Source organism: Temnothorax curvispinosus, unplaced genomic scaffold (genome assembly GCF_003070985.1).
Source record: "Temnothorax curvispinosus isolate PA1 unplaced genomic scaffold, ASM307098v1 QBEX01008959.1, whole genome shotgun sequence".
Lineage (NCBI taxonomy): Eukaryota > Metazoa > Arthropoda > Insecta > Hymenoptera > Formicidae > Temnothorax > Temnothorax curvispinosus.
In genome coordinates this window covers 185,038-200,045 of record NW_020218739.1, presented here as the reverse complement: position 1 = coordinate 200,045, position 15,008 = coordinate 185,038, and the positions used below count along the sequence as shown (strand labels likewise).

Genomic DNA, 15,008 nt, shown 5'->3' with positions numbered 1-15,008 from the left:
AGAGAGAGAGAGAGAGAGAGAGAGAGAGAGAGAGAGAGAGAGAGAGAGAGAGGGCTCCTGAATCGCGCGTGCAACGACCTCGCGAGAGAGTATTAATTTATGTTGAGACATTTTTAATATTTCCCTTTGGCCGCGCAGAAAAGGATGCCGAACGTGCGCGCGACCGAGCGAGCGGAATTCCTACGTCGACGGGAATTTCCCCGTGTTGCTGTTGGCACGTCGAATATTTCTATGGAAATTCGCGATATTTAAGAAATTGTTTCGTCCTTCCTTCGAGGAGGGGCGAATCTGATCTTACTTTCGGATTCTCGATGCTTTTATCGCTTAAAGAGTCGAGGGAGTTACCGGCTATCGGAATGAATAATTTTCCTTCGTATCGAAGAGAGGAAAAAGTTTTCTCGCCAACATTTTGAGAAGAAGTTTGATGCCTTCTATTCATGCGCATCGACGTGCGATAGAAATTTCAGTATACTTACGCCAGGAGTGTTAGCTTGAGGCCCAAACGGGTATCTCGTCCAGTCGAGTTTCTCTTCCGTCGTCGTGTCCAAGAGAACAACTGCAATCACAAAGAAAATGCGATGTGAGTATGTGCACGAGATGTCATCCCGAGCTTATATCATAATATAATAATAAATAAATTTCCATCTTATTTGTGTCTCTATTCTCCTTTCTTCCTAAATTTTAAGATTAAAAAAAATGTATTTTATCTGATGAAGTAGCGAAGAACATGAACTTTACAGAATTTTCTAATTTCTTCTTTATTTTTATCTATACTCTTACGACTAAAGCGACTTCTTTAACTACCTTATTTCATACAATCGCACATCTACCACAGATATATATAATAATTACACGTCTCAATGTTATATTACAACGGAGCGCGATACGAAATTAAAGATCCAGACTTGTCTGAGCTCAAAGTACGTGCCAAAGTCATCGTGAGGAAATCGACCCATCGAAGGGGGATGTTCCCTCTCAAAATGGCGGATGGTTGAGAGCGCGAAGGGTGAAAAAATATCGGGAGATGAATACGGCGAGAGAAGGAGGGAGCGAAAGAGAGAGAAAGAGAGGCACGTAAGGTCAGAAAAAAAAACGGGAAGATTCCACTGTGTATCGGTGTATGCATTCTCGCGTAGGAACCAAGTTCCGCGCTCTGTCCTGCATCGTGGTAGAGGTGGCGGTGGTGATGTTGGTGGTAGTGGTCGTATCGACCGGGTCTGGACGCCACCAACCCTCGATTCTCCTCTCTCTCTCCCTTTCGTCGATTCGTTCTTCCTCTCTTCACCTCTCATCCACGCGCCCGGCACATTCCTCTCTTCTCCTTCGTTCATTTGTCTCTCTTCTTTTCGCCTCGCGTTCTTTGTATCTCTAGCGCCCTTTCTCTCTTCGTTCTTGACAACCCGCTCGTCCTTCCTTCCTGCATCTCCTTTTCATCGTTCCGTTCTCATGCTCTTCCTCCACCTTCCTCCCTCTTTCCTTCCTTCTCTTTATAGTCACTTCATTCTTTTCCATCTCGCGATATCTGCCCCAAATCCATAATCGGACTGGATTGGCGTTGCCAGCTTCTAGAACGATTGTCCTAGAGCTTCTATCTAGATATCGGGCCCTTGAATTCTTATATATATATATATATATATATATATATATATATATATATGCTAGAGCGCGACACGGATGAGAACGTACCTACCGCCGACGCCGAATACAATCTCAAAGGTGAAAACTGCATGATGTAAAATCTATTTTTATTTGTCCTATTTTTTGGACCCTTTTCCCCTTTTGCGCTTCTATCTCCTCGTCCATCGATCTCCCATTCTGCCACCGATCATTTTTCGACAGAGGCACTTGCGCGAACTGCAATTATCTCGCTGCATCCAAACCGATGCGAAGCAGAGTGTGAGCGACAGGTTGCGTGCTCAAAACAAAACAAAAATTGTGCCGAATGTAACTTTTGGGATTAATCTGGGACGAGGTCCTGGTCCAACAGAGACCTAAACAAATTTTTAGGCGATTCCGACCCAAATTGCAAAATAAAACCTTCTCTCTGTTCCTGTAACAATTTTTATTTTCTATCTGGACTAGATATGAAGGAGTGCATTGTACGAACGCTTCATAAGATACGCATATATTTTAGATTACTTTAGAATGCGCGAGAGTTTGATGGAATGCGCGAGAGACGGTGAGCATTAGTATCGCGAGGGGATACTCCGTTTTAAGCTGCTGGATCAGTTGCCCTCTAAGTCATCCCATTGTGAAGAGTATTTCGCAGGAGTGGAGTTTGCACTGCAGCGTGCCGATCTAATTCGAGTGCTCTCGTGAAGAACTTATAGGATATATAGGCACGCGCGCCTTCGCGCAACCGAATTCACGGAGTAAGATCCGAGAGAGTTTGCTCCTTCTATATCGCCTCGATCGTTCCTAATAAACTTCGTGGAAAGCCTTAGCAGATTGACCCCGGGATTATTCCCCGACGTCGATGAGATTTACTCGACGAATATCCGACTCAATCCGCGGCTTTATAATCGCGTTTCTTCAAATTTGCATTTTAAACAGCGCCATTTTCCGTCTTCTTGTCGAGTGTTACGTCGAAGAATATATTTATTTCTGGAAGCCCCGCGCGCGTACGGAAGAGATGTAAGAATGAATTATGGGATGACAAACCCCCTCGGATCGATTTTACGTAGTGACGAATGAACTTGAGCCACGTAAGAAACAGATATGTCTCCGTATAGGAACTATCAAGTGTACCATTTCCAATCTATACACGTATAGCTATATCGCTGTACCAGCTGTGTAGGGTAATTCCGGGATAAGATAACTATAGTTATTGGCATAGATGACCACGGAAAGAGACACGCTGCTATACGTAATAATTTCGACGAGCATGACTCTGCCAACAATTTCAATCGACTGTCATGACGTTTTAGTAACTATTCAATCGTATAACTATAGCGGCTATTAAAGGAACCGCAAGCGCTGGCCATTTTCCTTCTCGTTTAAAAGTTTTCCTCCTATAAATGTTTTCTTTTGTCCGATCAATTGCAACGGTTGATATGAAGTCAATTTTATGGTATTAAAAATTGAATATAAAAATTTATTTAGAAAGAGGAAAGGCATAACAAAATTAATCTAAATTTTTGTTAAAAAGTACAGAAGAATTTAGAACATTTTCTATACATAAATCTCTTATATATTCATATATCGTACCACATTTCCTTTCGTTGTGACTTTTGTTGTGACACACGCTTTTTAATAGTCTTGATTTATATACCTTGATTCTTATCCCTCGGGAATATATTCGTTTTAGGGCTAGCATAAATTTCAGGACTTCGTTCGACTAATGCTACACCTCGGAATTACTTCGCCACAAGTGCGTGGTATCACGAGGGAGAGATAACGGTGCGGTTTAAAGATTCTATACTGGTCGGCCGCATCTACGATGCGCGATCATCGACGCGAAAAGAGAAAGTGCAGCCGCCCGCCCCGGTATACGAGATGACGCGACGCGACGGCGGTCGTCACATGCCGATGCAGCCGCTATGTATCGTGCGTGCGACACGTGCATTATGCGCCTTCGTCCGTCGGACACGTGTCACATGACGTGAGCCACTCGCCGCGTGTGTCGTCGTGGAATGCCGAGAAGAGGAGCGGCGGGAACGATAGAGGGGAACGAGAAAAAATTACGGACGCGCTCCCTCTTTCTCTCTCGTGACTCGGATCATAACCGAGGAAAATGCGATTATGTACGTTCGGTAAAAGCTTGCGGCTGAACGAACACGAAGAAAAGACGGTGTCGCGGCGCCGATAATCTCGCGGGCGCGATGTATTAACCGTTATTTTGCAGGATGTTCTGCGGTCGCTGGACGTAAGTAGTGCGGACATTTAAGTATAGTCTACCGTGTATACTTTCTATTAATAAAAAAATTTTAGAATCATGTACAGCGAAGAAAATAATCAATGAACAACACGTTAAAATTAGAATTATTAAAGTTTAAGAATAACTTTCCTAGACATGTCTGATTGATTCTGGAGACTCTCCTCGTTACGTTGCATAGTTACTTCTTTCGAGAGCGAAGCAACGAAGTCTAACGGTAGCTATACAATGCACGAGATGCAAAGTGAAAGAGCACGCTCCGATTTTCGGCTGACATTCGAGAAAACAAGCTCATCCCAAAAGAGCGTTTCCTTCGCCTGAAATTCAACGCGATCGACAGCGACAAGCAGACAAGACAATCATACACGACTCGAGACAACTTCACCAGTCGTGGGAGGAAAGCAGAGTGGAGGGCAGACGGGAGGTGAAAGGACACGGCGCAGGGTCCCTGTTTCTGAATTACTATTCCCGCGTGTGTTTACCTACGAGCGGAAACGACTTAACGGGCAGGTCGGTCGTCGTGAAAACGACGATACATCCTTCCTGTCTTTCGCTCCATCCTGTTCTCGCAAACATTCTGATTCGCCGTCGCTTTGCCAGTCGCTTTCCACAGGGTGTCCCAAAAGGGGACGACTTGACAATTGCAGTATTCTACATGAAATTTTCCAACACAATCTTTCCCTGATGAAAATTTTAGACGACACGTTACAATGCAGTTTAAATTTTTTAACATAAGATAGATATATCTCGAGGGTTAACAGCTTTTCATAAAAATTCTATTATTGTAGGAACCTTGTAACCCCCGCCCAAGTAAGAAATGAAATTTTAAAATCTATTTGTTTCGATCACTTGCTTTCGCACGATGGAACGTGTTACTCTTTAATATGCTAAGTAACTTTTAATTAGATGGAATTTTCAGCATAGAGCGTCTAAAATTATTTTGGGGCGTCCTGTATGCACACTCGCGACATGCATAGATCTCTCCCTGTAAGTGTGCGTGCATCTACGTGCACGTAAGTATATCTGTGTGCGTGTGTAACCGGTGTACAACGTGGTCCCGCGAGAGGTACCGAATTTAAATTTCAAATTTGGAGCGTGTCGCAGGGTGTGACGGTATGCATAGCGTTGCCCGCCGGCTCTAACTCACTCCACCGATGGTGCGTCTTCGACCCCTCTTCTCCGCCCCTCGAACCCTTGCTCCGCCGCCCTCTGTGCACGGTCCCCCCTTTTCCCGATTCCACCCAGTACATATCCAGCGCGGTTCCTCTTATTCCTTCCATTTATCTATCCATCTCGATTTTTCATATTATTCAAACGAGAGAGGAATCTGATCTTATCGATCGGCAAAAGGAGTTCCCGTTTAACTGTTCTCAACTGAAGTGGTATACACGGTATCCGACGTACGCCGTACTTTCCTTCGTGCACGTGTTTTTGAGCCGATTTGGGGTCGACCTCGTTTTAACAGAAATTTGTTTCGATACTATCAACAAAGTAAGCCGATTCGTCACGATATACCTATGCCACACTTGCTGAAAGTGAGTAGAAACCATGTCACGGATGCAAATCCACTATTGAATGGTTTAAGTTCGATTAGGTACGGGTAGTGCAGTAATTAGTTAGCGTCAGATCTCAAACTGTTCGCGTAATCTACGGCAGCGAAGCCAACATAATCGATAAAAGGCGCAAGCAATCGGCAAAATTAAAGAAAAGTCTACACAACAGCCGAGTATAATAAAGCTTCTGATTGTGAAAAATTAATTGTAAATTTGAAAGAAAGAAAATTAAATATGACGTTAAGTTTTTCACCTTTTTCAGAAAATGTGTTAATTGTCACTGTGTCACAGACCGAACCTGTCGCAATTAAGCTCAGGTAATTTGTATCAAGATTCAAAAGTCTTATATCGAAGAAATATCGAAATTACGTCTCTGACACATAGTGTTTCGGTTCAAACGATCGTGTCAGTAGTTAACGAGCTGAAAGAGATACCGCGAGAATAGAGGTCTGATCTCCTCTCTTTCGTCTCCGAAGTCCGAACCTTCGGGGATCTGTCGACCCTGAGTGATCGGCTCGGTCACCGACGTCGGCTGGTCAGCTTATCTCCCGTGGCTTCCAATCTAGCTTGCGCAAGGCGACACCGTTCTGTCTTTTTCTCCTTCTGTCCATCAGCCGTCGATCGATGCACAATGCATACCTCTAATCAGAGAGAGAGAGAGAGCGCGCGCGCACCCGCCCGCCTTTCCTACGACGGAAGAAATCGTATGCTTTCTCGCGACGATAAATCAATAGCCGAGGTCGCCAGAAGAAAGAGATGGATGAGTGACGTAACGGGCCTGTTCTTTCCGTACGGTCCTCGCGTATAAGGGGGTCGACCCCGCGCGCGCTTGTATACCCAAAGAGGCCCACGATTGAATCGCGAGCGCGAGAGAACCTGTTGCCCGTCACGAGGACGATTAAGATTACGATTTCGTCTTCCGCACGCGCACGCACGGGTACGCACGCACATATACGCACACGAGATCAACCGGCCTGATCTTACGACGATATAATATCGTTATACCGTTCCGCGGTTATCATTCACCGAAACCCACCCGCGGTGTCGGTTCCCGCTAATGCCCGACTCTCACGAGCGGCAACGGAGATTTCGTGTGCGCAGCTTCCAGGATCGTCTCTCTTTCTCTCTTTCTCTCGGAGCGGAGCGAGAGACCGTCGCCGGTTTCATCAAGATCGGCACGGACACGTAAACGCGAACGGGCGACGTTATACTCGCCGTTCCTCGCGTTTCCCATCGTGCTCGCGCATCGAGGAAGTATTCCAGATTTTGATACCGTTATCCAGATTCCATCTTTATCCCGGGCGATTTGCATTTTGTACGTCGGAGCGTCGGGCGAGGCCGCTTCGTATCTCGCCTCCATCTTCGCTCTACGATTCTTAGGGTTTAACGAAATATCCAGGTGAGTCGGTCTATTCGATTGTACCGCTCGGTCGACTTCGACTGTTATTGTATCCCGTTTGATTTCAACGATGGTACATCGCGAAACATTTAAAAATAGCTACGTACGTAAACCAGTAAACGAAGGGATGTAAGCTTTCAAATAAAATGTGACACAAAAATCAAAGAAACAATTATCTCTTTCGTAAGAAGTTAAAAAAATTATATTACAATTGACTAATTCTTTCTCTCTGTCACAGTTAAATAAATTACCCTCTTGCTAATTATCTGGGATTTCTTTTAGATTATTTTAGAACAGCTTAATTGAGTCGCTGGTCACAATCGCGATGTTAGACCATCGGTTGGCCATTGCGCCGACGTTGACGAGTTGAATTGCAAATCGAGATCGCGCGCGTCACATACGCGCGGCGATCGATCAGCGGCGAGAGAACCGGGATGTCCGGACGGCATTCGCGAGCGAGGAAGTCACGTCTCGCAATTCCGTGCCTCGAAAAGTCCAATGTGCGGCGAGGGGCGCATGTGCGCTCACCTAACTGCCGCGGCATATGCGTTCGCTCGACTCGTTCGGTAGATCAGCCGCGCAGTGCAGACGAACGCGAGAATGGAACGGACGAGCGAAGAAACGAACGAGAATGGGAACGACGCGACAGCGCGAGAAGGAGAATGAGACGGAAAGAGGACGCCGAGGAAGAAAGACCACCTACGTCTTACGACGCGCGCCCAGCGGATATTCAAGAGACGGTGTACGTTCGTTCCTCGACTTTATTTCGGTTCTAAAAATGCTGCTACGAGGCCCATCGTGACACGAGTGTCGCGCGCGGCTCGTCTTTTTCCTCGACTTATTCTCTCTCTTCCTCTTTCTCCTGGGTTCTCTCTTCTCTCCCTCATTAGGTATCGAGATCCTCCTCTCTCCTTCAGTTTCAACGAGCAACGCCTCCATGCTTTTGCTTTAACGGCCTTCCAATTTGTCAGAATCCCTCTTCCCTTCTCTATCAATTATCTTTTCTTTATTTCTCTCTCACACACAATCCTCGATCGTCAGCTGCCGTCCATCCACATGCATCCCTTTTCCAGTGTATCGCAGCTTGTTTGCCAGGGTGTCGACTCATCGTGTGAGTTTCGAATATGCCCCAATGGGGATCCCCGGTCTAATCCGCATTGTGTAAAAGATCGAGATACAATCAACGTGTAGTTTAATATAGACATATTGACGGATTAATTTCGTATCTGCGACATTCTGGTCAAACAAAGTTACTAAATAAATCGGAAAAAAATATATCTTATTCCTAAAGTTTAATTTTTCTTAGAGAACTTTGTTGAATATATTTCTATTATCTCTATTTAAGAAAATAATTGATAATAGAGACGTATAAGATATAATTGATCTTGGCATTCCTTAACAGTAACGTGTATATCTAATAATCATATGCTATCTTTTTTAAAAAAGTTGGGATTTGATAAATGCAAGGATTAAAAAAAAAAACATTTACATATCATAATCATCGCGCCTTGAAAAGTTAATGGAAAATTCAGACGTACATGGAAGCTTAACGTATGACACACGGGGACGTCGATTTCCATCTGAGAATTTATTCGTCGGCTTCATTTATCGTATCAGGCTTCGTCACCCCCTCGTAATCTTTTCGATCGCGGAAGTGGCTCTCTGAATTCGTAGACAAAATTACCCTTCTCGAATGATGAGCGAGTGAGGGGAAAAGTAAGGCGGGGAAAAGAGAAGATTCCCCGGGAGGATGAAAAAATATGAGGTGCTCGGTAACTTAACCCCCGGTCTCCCGTCTCTGCGGGGTCCCGCAGACCCCCGGGTTACTATCGTGGGTCCAACTGGACGGCATAAGAAAGGCGGCGGTAGCGGTGGGAAGGCAAAGGGGGACGCGTATGCGACGCGATGGTAGACGCGGTTTGTGGACTCGGCCCACGCTACGTATGAGCCAGCGTCGCATGGGTGGAATTACCATTTACATAGCGTTATTATGTTTGCGTATAATGTATGTACACATGTTAAATCAATTATTTAGAGAATATAGCTCTCTCTCGATATCGCGGGAAACCGAGCCTCGAGAGAAGGACGGAGAAGAGAGAAACTGAGAGAGTCTCTCCTCTTTCTTTTCTTCGTTTCCTATCTTCCAGCTTCTTTTTCTTCTCCCGCCAACGGCGCTGTTTGCATATGGATCTTGAATTTCAATTGTGCTTTTCAAGTACGGCCTCCTATTCTTTTGTTTTCCGTCGGCCGGCCGCCTCAGCACTTCCCAAACCCACCCCCTTATCCTTCTCTCTTTCCAATAGTCTTTCTCCTCGAGTCTGTCTTTCTTCTTTTCCGTTTTTTCGTTAGCACTTTATGAAAAAGAAGAGAAGAAAAAGAAGCACTTATTAACATTTTAGCGAATAACATATGTGACAGAAAAATCGTTTCTTATAAGCAGTTACACAAGTGCAGATACAAGATACGATACAAACGCGGACAGAGCGAGACTGTTAGACGATCGGTATGTATAAAAAGTAATGAAATAAGAAAAATTAATTTTTTACTATTGTAAATAAAAATTAACGAGAGTTAATTACAATGCGATAATATTAAATAACTAATCTCCCGTTGTAGTTTAGCTTTCTGAATATAAATTAACTTATCATCAATAAAAAGAAAAATAAATGATTAGCAAACGGGAAAGAAAGAAAGAAAATCGGGAGCCAAGTTGTATCAATCATGTGTTGGGATAAGGCCAATTCACCAAAATATTTATTTGTTTCCGCGCATCGTGGCCCGAACGAATCCAAATAAATAAGAACCATCACCCTTCTCTCTCATCCTCCATCCGTTCATAAATTTTCCCAGTGGTATTAACGGTGGATGATACTTGCAGCCACGACGATGCAGCTTTCATGGTGTGAAGCGGGCTTTAATTTATCTTACGACCCCCGTGCTGCGGCGCGTGCATGTGAGAGAACGAAAGAGGGAGAGAGAGAAAGAGAGGGAGGAGAGAAAGAGAAAGATAGAGAGTGGTTTCTGTATTAGCATGTAAATCACATCGTGTGAGGCTTTTTGGAATAGAAACCTTCCGTCCCAGAGACGCGACAGCGATAATCGAATTCTCTAATCTAAAACAACGAGGAGACGTGTGTAAGCAGAGGATTTGGCGATTACGAGAGCTCGTCTCTCTTCACTCCTCTTTTTGCTCGATTCGCTACTCCGTTGAGGATACCTTCGGCCTCTGCCGATCTCCTTTCCCTTTCCTTTTTTTCTTCTCGCGAACTTAAGTCGCGTATTACTATGTAAATTGCTATCAGACCGCGATAATCAAATTAATCGTCCCAAACGATCGTCGGAAAAAGTGAACCGTACGACCGACCCGGTCCGTTCGATCTCTTTGTCTTTCTCGCTCTCCACGTTCACGTCATCGAGGAAGAAAAATAAATTCGCTTGACAACATGCTTCGGCCCGATTTCACCCTTGTTCTTGATCATTTCTTGTCGAGCGCCGCGCCGCGCCGGGGTGATTCGGTCTTCTTCCAAACGCCGCGCTTCGGTCCGGTTTTTCAAACAGCCTGATGAATCTCACATCACTATGTAAATTACTGCTTGATCTCCACAAGGAGGTGATCCCTATGCCGTGATCGCAATAATTAAATTAATCGGTCTAAATATCTGCCAAAAATTCGTCCTCTGTCCTCAGGAGGGACGAAAGAGGGAGAGAAAGAGCCGAACCGGACCGACTCCGATTCGGCCGATTATATTTCTCGTTATTCTTTTTAATTGGCCTGGCGCGATCTCGTCGGCGCGACCGTCAAAAAAGAGGATAAATATCTCGTTAGAATATCGGGTGGGCCATATCGCGTCCCGCTCCTCTCTCTCCTATGCTTTATTATTTTTCTACCGCGTCGTCGATTCGCCGAAGCGATCAGCGAAAATCATCGGAAAATTGCCGCTGCCCGGCGCCGCGTCGCGACGCTCTTGCCTTTATCCGAGATTTATGCGGGTCAGTAATCCTGCATACCGATAATCCCCACATGCGATCGGTGTACACACATATATATATATATCCGGCTTAATCAACAACGCCGAGAGAAAAAAATAATTCTCGATCGTCGCGGTTGCACGTGGACGAGAAATATTCCGGATGCATATAAGGCAGGAGGAAAGGGCCATGAAAGGCAGTGCGGGAGAACTTGGGACACTCCGTATATTTTCCCCGACGCGATTTGTCGGCCATCTGTCCGATCGGCAGTTTATACGGCTCGGTAATTTTCACATACCGCGAATATTCGATACACGAAGCGCGTTTCTGCGGCCGCCGCACCGCCACGCGTGCAGAAGTATCTACATGTGTATGCGTGTATGCGTACGCTATGCGTATTACACATGGTCGGCGTCCGATCGCGACGTGCCACGATTTTGCACGTGTCTTGCACGCGTGCATAAGCGAACAGGCATCTCTCTCTCTCCCTCCCTCCCTCCCTCCCTTGCTTGGTATACACGCTGCGATTTATCTCAAGAGAGAAGAAGAGAGAGAAGGAGACCGGTTAATGCGTTCCGAGAATCTATTACCGGGCTCCCAATATTATAATTATTTTATTAGCGGCTCGCTCATTATGTTCCTTTTTACGGGCGAGCAATGATGATTACGATTATTTTTTTTTCCACCTTTTCCTTTGGTCTCTTTTTGTCCTCGTTCCTTATGCTACTGGCTCTTCCGCGTAACGACGCCGTCTTCCATAAAAGTGTCCGCTTTGTCGGGGAATGTATCCTTGGAATTCGGATGACGAATCGAGCTTCAGTCCACAAACGCGTTCGATTAATCGTACGATGTGTTCCAAGAAGGTACTTGCTTTATAAATTATATTAGCATGCCACTGATAATGAATATAATCAAGAACTTGGGAATGAGAAACAGATAAAAATCAAGATTATCGTTTTGATATCCAACTGCAAAAAGCTACTTAATTGCACGCAGCAAAAAAACCTCGTGCAATAAATAATGCACCGCAATATCGTGAATTTTACTAATATACCAGAATATACGTGGAATTTTATTAGCAACCTTCAAAATGAGTAAATTCGAACGGACGAAGATACCGGCAATTCGTAGAAGTAATTATAAAATAGAATCGCAAGATTCGGCTGAGCTACAGCGATAGCTATTCACATATAATTTACTTAAAAAAAACGCGATATTGATCAACGCGCAAAGGCTGGTCGGTTCGTTCGAGGAGTCGTTAATCAGCACGATGAGGGCGATGAGAGGGTTCATTAGCAAAGCGTTCGCTCTCGCGGTCGAAGGAGATATTTGCGGTTTCTCTTTCCTTTCGCTCTCTTTCTCTCTCTTTTTCTCTCTTTCTTTCGGCCGGTCGACGTTCCCAGGAATCTTTCAATTCCCGCTTACAGGGTGGGGTGTATCCTCGCGTGCGTTGTTAAGACCGAGATTTTATGACACGATCCGAAATAACGAGGAACCTGAGTCAGCGGCGCGCATAAGTTATCTCGTTTCATTTCTCGTTTGAATCACCGGTCGAGTTCCATCGACGGTGACCTCGGTGGTCCACGCGATGGAAATGGTGAACGATCTTGTCAGAGCGTGCCCAAAACTCGGGTCATCCAAACTGTCCTGATGCTCGATACCCGATGATGTCGTCGACGTGGCTATTAAAGAGTTTCCTGCAATACGCCGCATTCGAATAAATAAACGAGACGATAAATGTCGCGTTTCGGAACTCTTGGTACAGTAACCCAAGATCTTGCACAAGATATCAATACGGTAACGACGCATTTTACATGACACGACATGAGCGCGGAGGGTCATTTCGAGCTCAAGTTTTTAACGCGTGAGATCGACACACGGTTGGATTAGCGGAATTTGAAACACGGCCGTGTTGAAATATCGAGATCTCGGCGTTTTCTCGCGCGCGCGCGAGGTATTTATGCGCGCGCGGGCGCGTTAAATTCATCGTTAACGTTTATTACCGTGCGCGACATTAAATGCCTCGTCCGCGTTAAAGGCGGACTCGCGCAAATGCAACAACCGGCCTCGCGCCTCGCCATCTAAACGCGGCGCAGCTATTACGCAGTCTTAGAAATGCACTTACGCGCACCTGATCGTGTTCCGCACGAATACACGACGCCAAACTCGTTCCGATAGGTACACGTGAGACCTTCGTGCGTACCTGATCTGGCCGTTCCGCTTATTCGCTGAACCCAAACCTTATTTAGCTGTATATCGCGCTAATGCCGTTCAACACGTTGCCCTCGATCGCAGAGCTTTCATATCGATCAAAAGCCGCTTTCGTCTTGTAACGCGGAAGAGAAAATATCATTGCATCGCTCCTCGCGACGTAAGTCAAGACTTATCCTGATGATGGTAACAAATCCGACTTGGAAAGCGTAATGAATTATTTAGAATGCCAACTTGTTCATTTGACGCATATAACTAGAGTCGCAAGACTTCCTAGACGTTAGACGTACATGTTTATATTCAAGTATTGCTCGTCTCGAAACGAAACGTACTTACTGTACCAGATATCTTATTTACAGTGTCATTATAACGGCGCTGGTCGCGCACAAAAGGAGCAAGATACATATCCAAAGGGATAGACGCGGTCGCGAGAAGAGATGGAAGATCCAACAGCGGTGAGAAATCACTCGTTTCTTTTTCCAGCTCTTCCTTTTTTCGCAGGTGCGACGGCGGCGGCAGCGGCTGCTGCTGGATGACGGAGGGAAGTCACAAATTTTTTCATTAATATGCAGCGAGACACTCCTAACTCCCTGCTGCTCGGAAAAGGTAATGTAGTAGCGGGGGCAAAAAGGGAGAAAATACCCGGAGCTCGCGCGGTATACGTGTGCCGTGCCGATTCATGTGTGTGTGTGTGTGTATGTGTGTGGAGATGAGGCGTGTTCGCACGCGCGTAGGTGTAAGAGAGAAATAATGGTCTGCTAGGAAATGTAACCAGCCGACGCTCACGCCCTCATCGCGACGCCTCGAGAGACTTTATGGGGATGAAGAAGGGAGGAGATACACGGAGAAGAAACGAAAGCGCGCTGTTAGACGGCGGCGCACACGGGGGTGTAAAAACCGGGAAAAAATATCTATACTTATATAAAATGCCCCGCGCGCCGGGCATATACATATATACACGTCGATACACGCCACTTTCGACTTCCGAGGAGCAATTCGTCTCATTCGATCCTCGCATATTGTTTCCTTGTCCGACAAATTGCTTACCACCTTTCCACGCGTCCCGTAATATAATTATTGAAAATATCGTTCCGTGAGATTAGTTTGCTCTCTCACGCAGGGGTAACGTTGTACAGGAACGTTGTAAAGGAACGATGTTATAGCTATCTAGCAAATAATCAATCATAACAACCTGAACATTTACACCTACGTGTAACAAACAAATTAAACAATATAAGTTGTTTACTTAAATTTCAATTATTCCTAAATGTTTTTCTTTAGTATAGGGCCGGTATCACAGTCTCCGATTAACGTGATCCTCCGATTAAACTCACTCTGCATCTCTTTCAAACTGTCCCCCTAGAAAGAGACGAAGAGTGAGTTTAATCGGAAGATCACGTTAATCGGAGACTGTGATACCGGCCCATAGAGTTCTTCTTCATTTACTTATATTAAATTGGCAATTTACACACAGCATATATTTTATTCTTCTGTAAAATAAAACGTTATATCGCAAGTACACGATGGCAAAGCATTTAGCAATCAATTATCAACAAATTTGAATGTTTAGGACGAGCCGTGCGAGAACTGAGCTTGACACTCCTGGCCTACAGCATCGAAGCTCGAGCTCACGGAAATTATACCGGTTTGAATACCCGTCTGAAATGGGGAAACACGTAACACGGGGCTAACGCGAGTCGTTCATCGTTGGTGTACTTCGGGCCCCGCTATTCGAAGCGTTTTACTGGGCGGCATGCCTAACTTCTCTATATATCTCTATACCTGTCTCCTCGTCTTCTTATAACCGACGTCTTTCTTTTTCCTCTCCTTTCTTCCATCTCACTCGCGAGAGATTTTTCTCGGCGATTAAAATTTATGTTCAGCCGTGTACCTGGTGCGTGCATATCGCGTTTCGTCTCGCGCAATGCTCGTTTTGCGGCGAGTTACATACACATTTAAGGCGCGTTTACACAGACACACAAACGCACACAGACGCACGTAC

General features: G+C 45.2%; 1 protein-coding gene across 15 annotated transcripts in view; it reads right to left on the bottom strand.

Annotated features, from left to right (window-relative positions):
• LOC112458489 (ephrin type-A receptor 4) overlaps positions 1-15,008 on the bottom strand; it is a 90,725-nt gene that overhangs the window by 36,750 nt on the left and 38,967 nt on the right. For all 15 annotated transcript variants that reach the window (XM_025022143.1, XM_025022149.1, XM_025022146.1 and 12 more), the window contains exon 3: positions 477-556. In XM_025022143.1, coding sequence (XP_024877911.1) covers positions 477-556 — 80 coding nt within the window. The remainder of the gene's footprint in view (positions 1-476; positions 557-15,008) is intronic.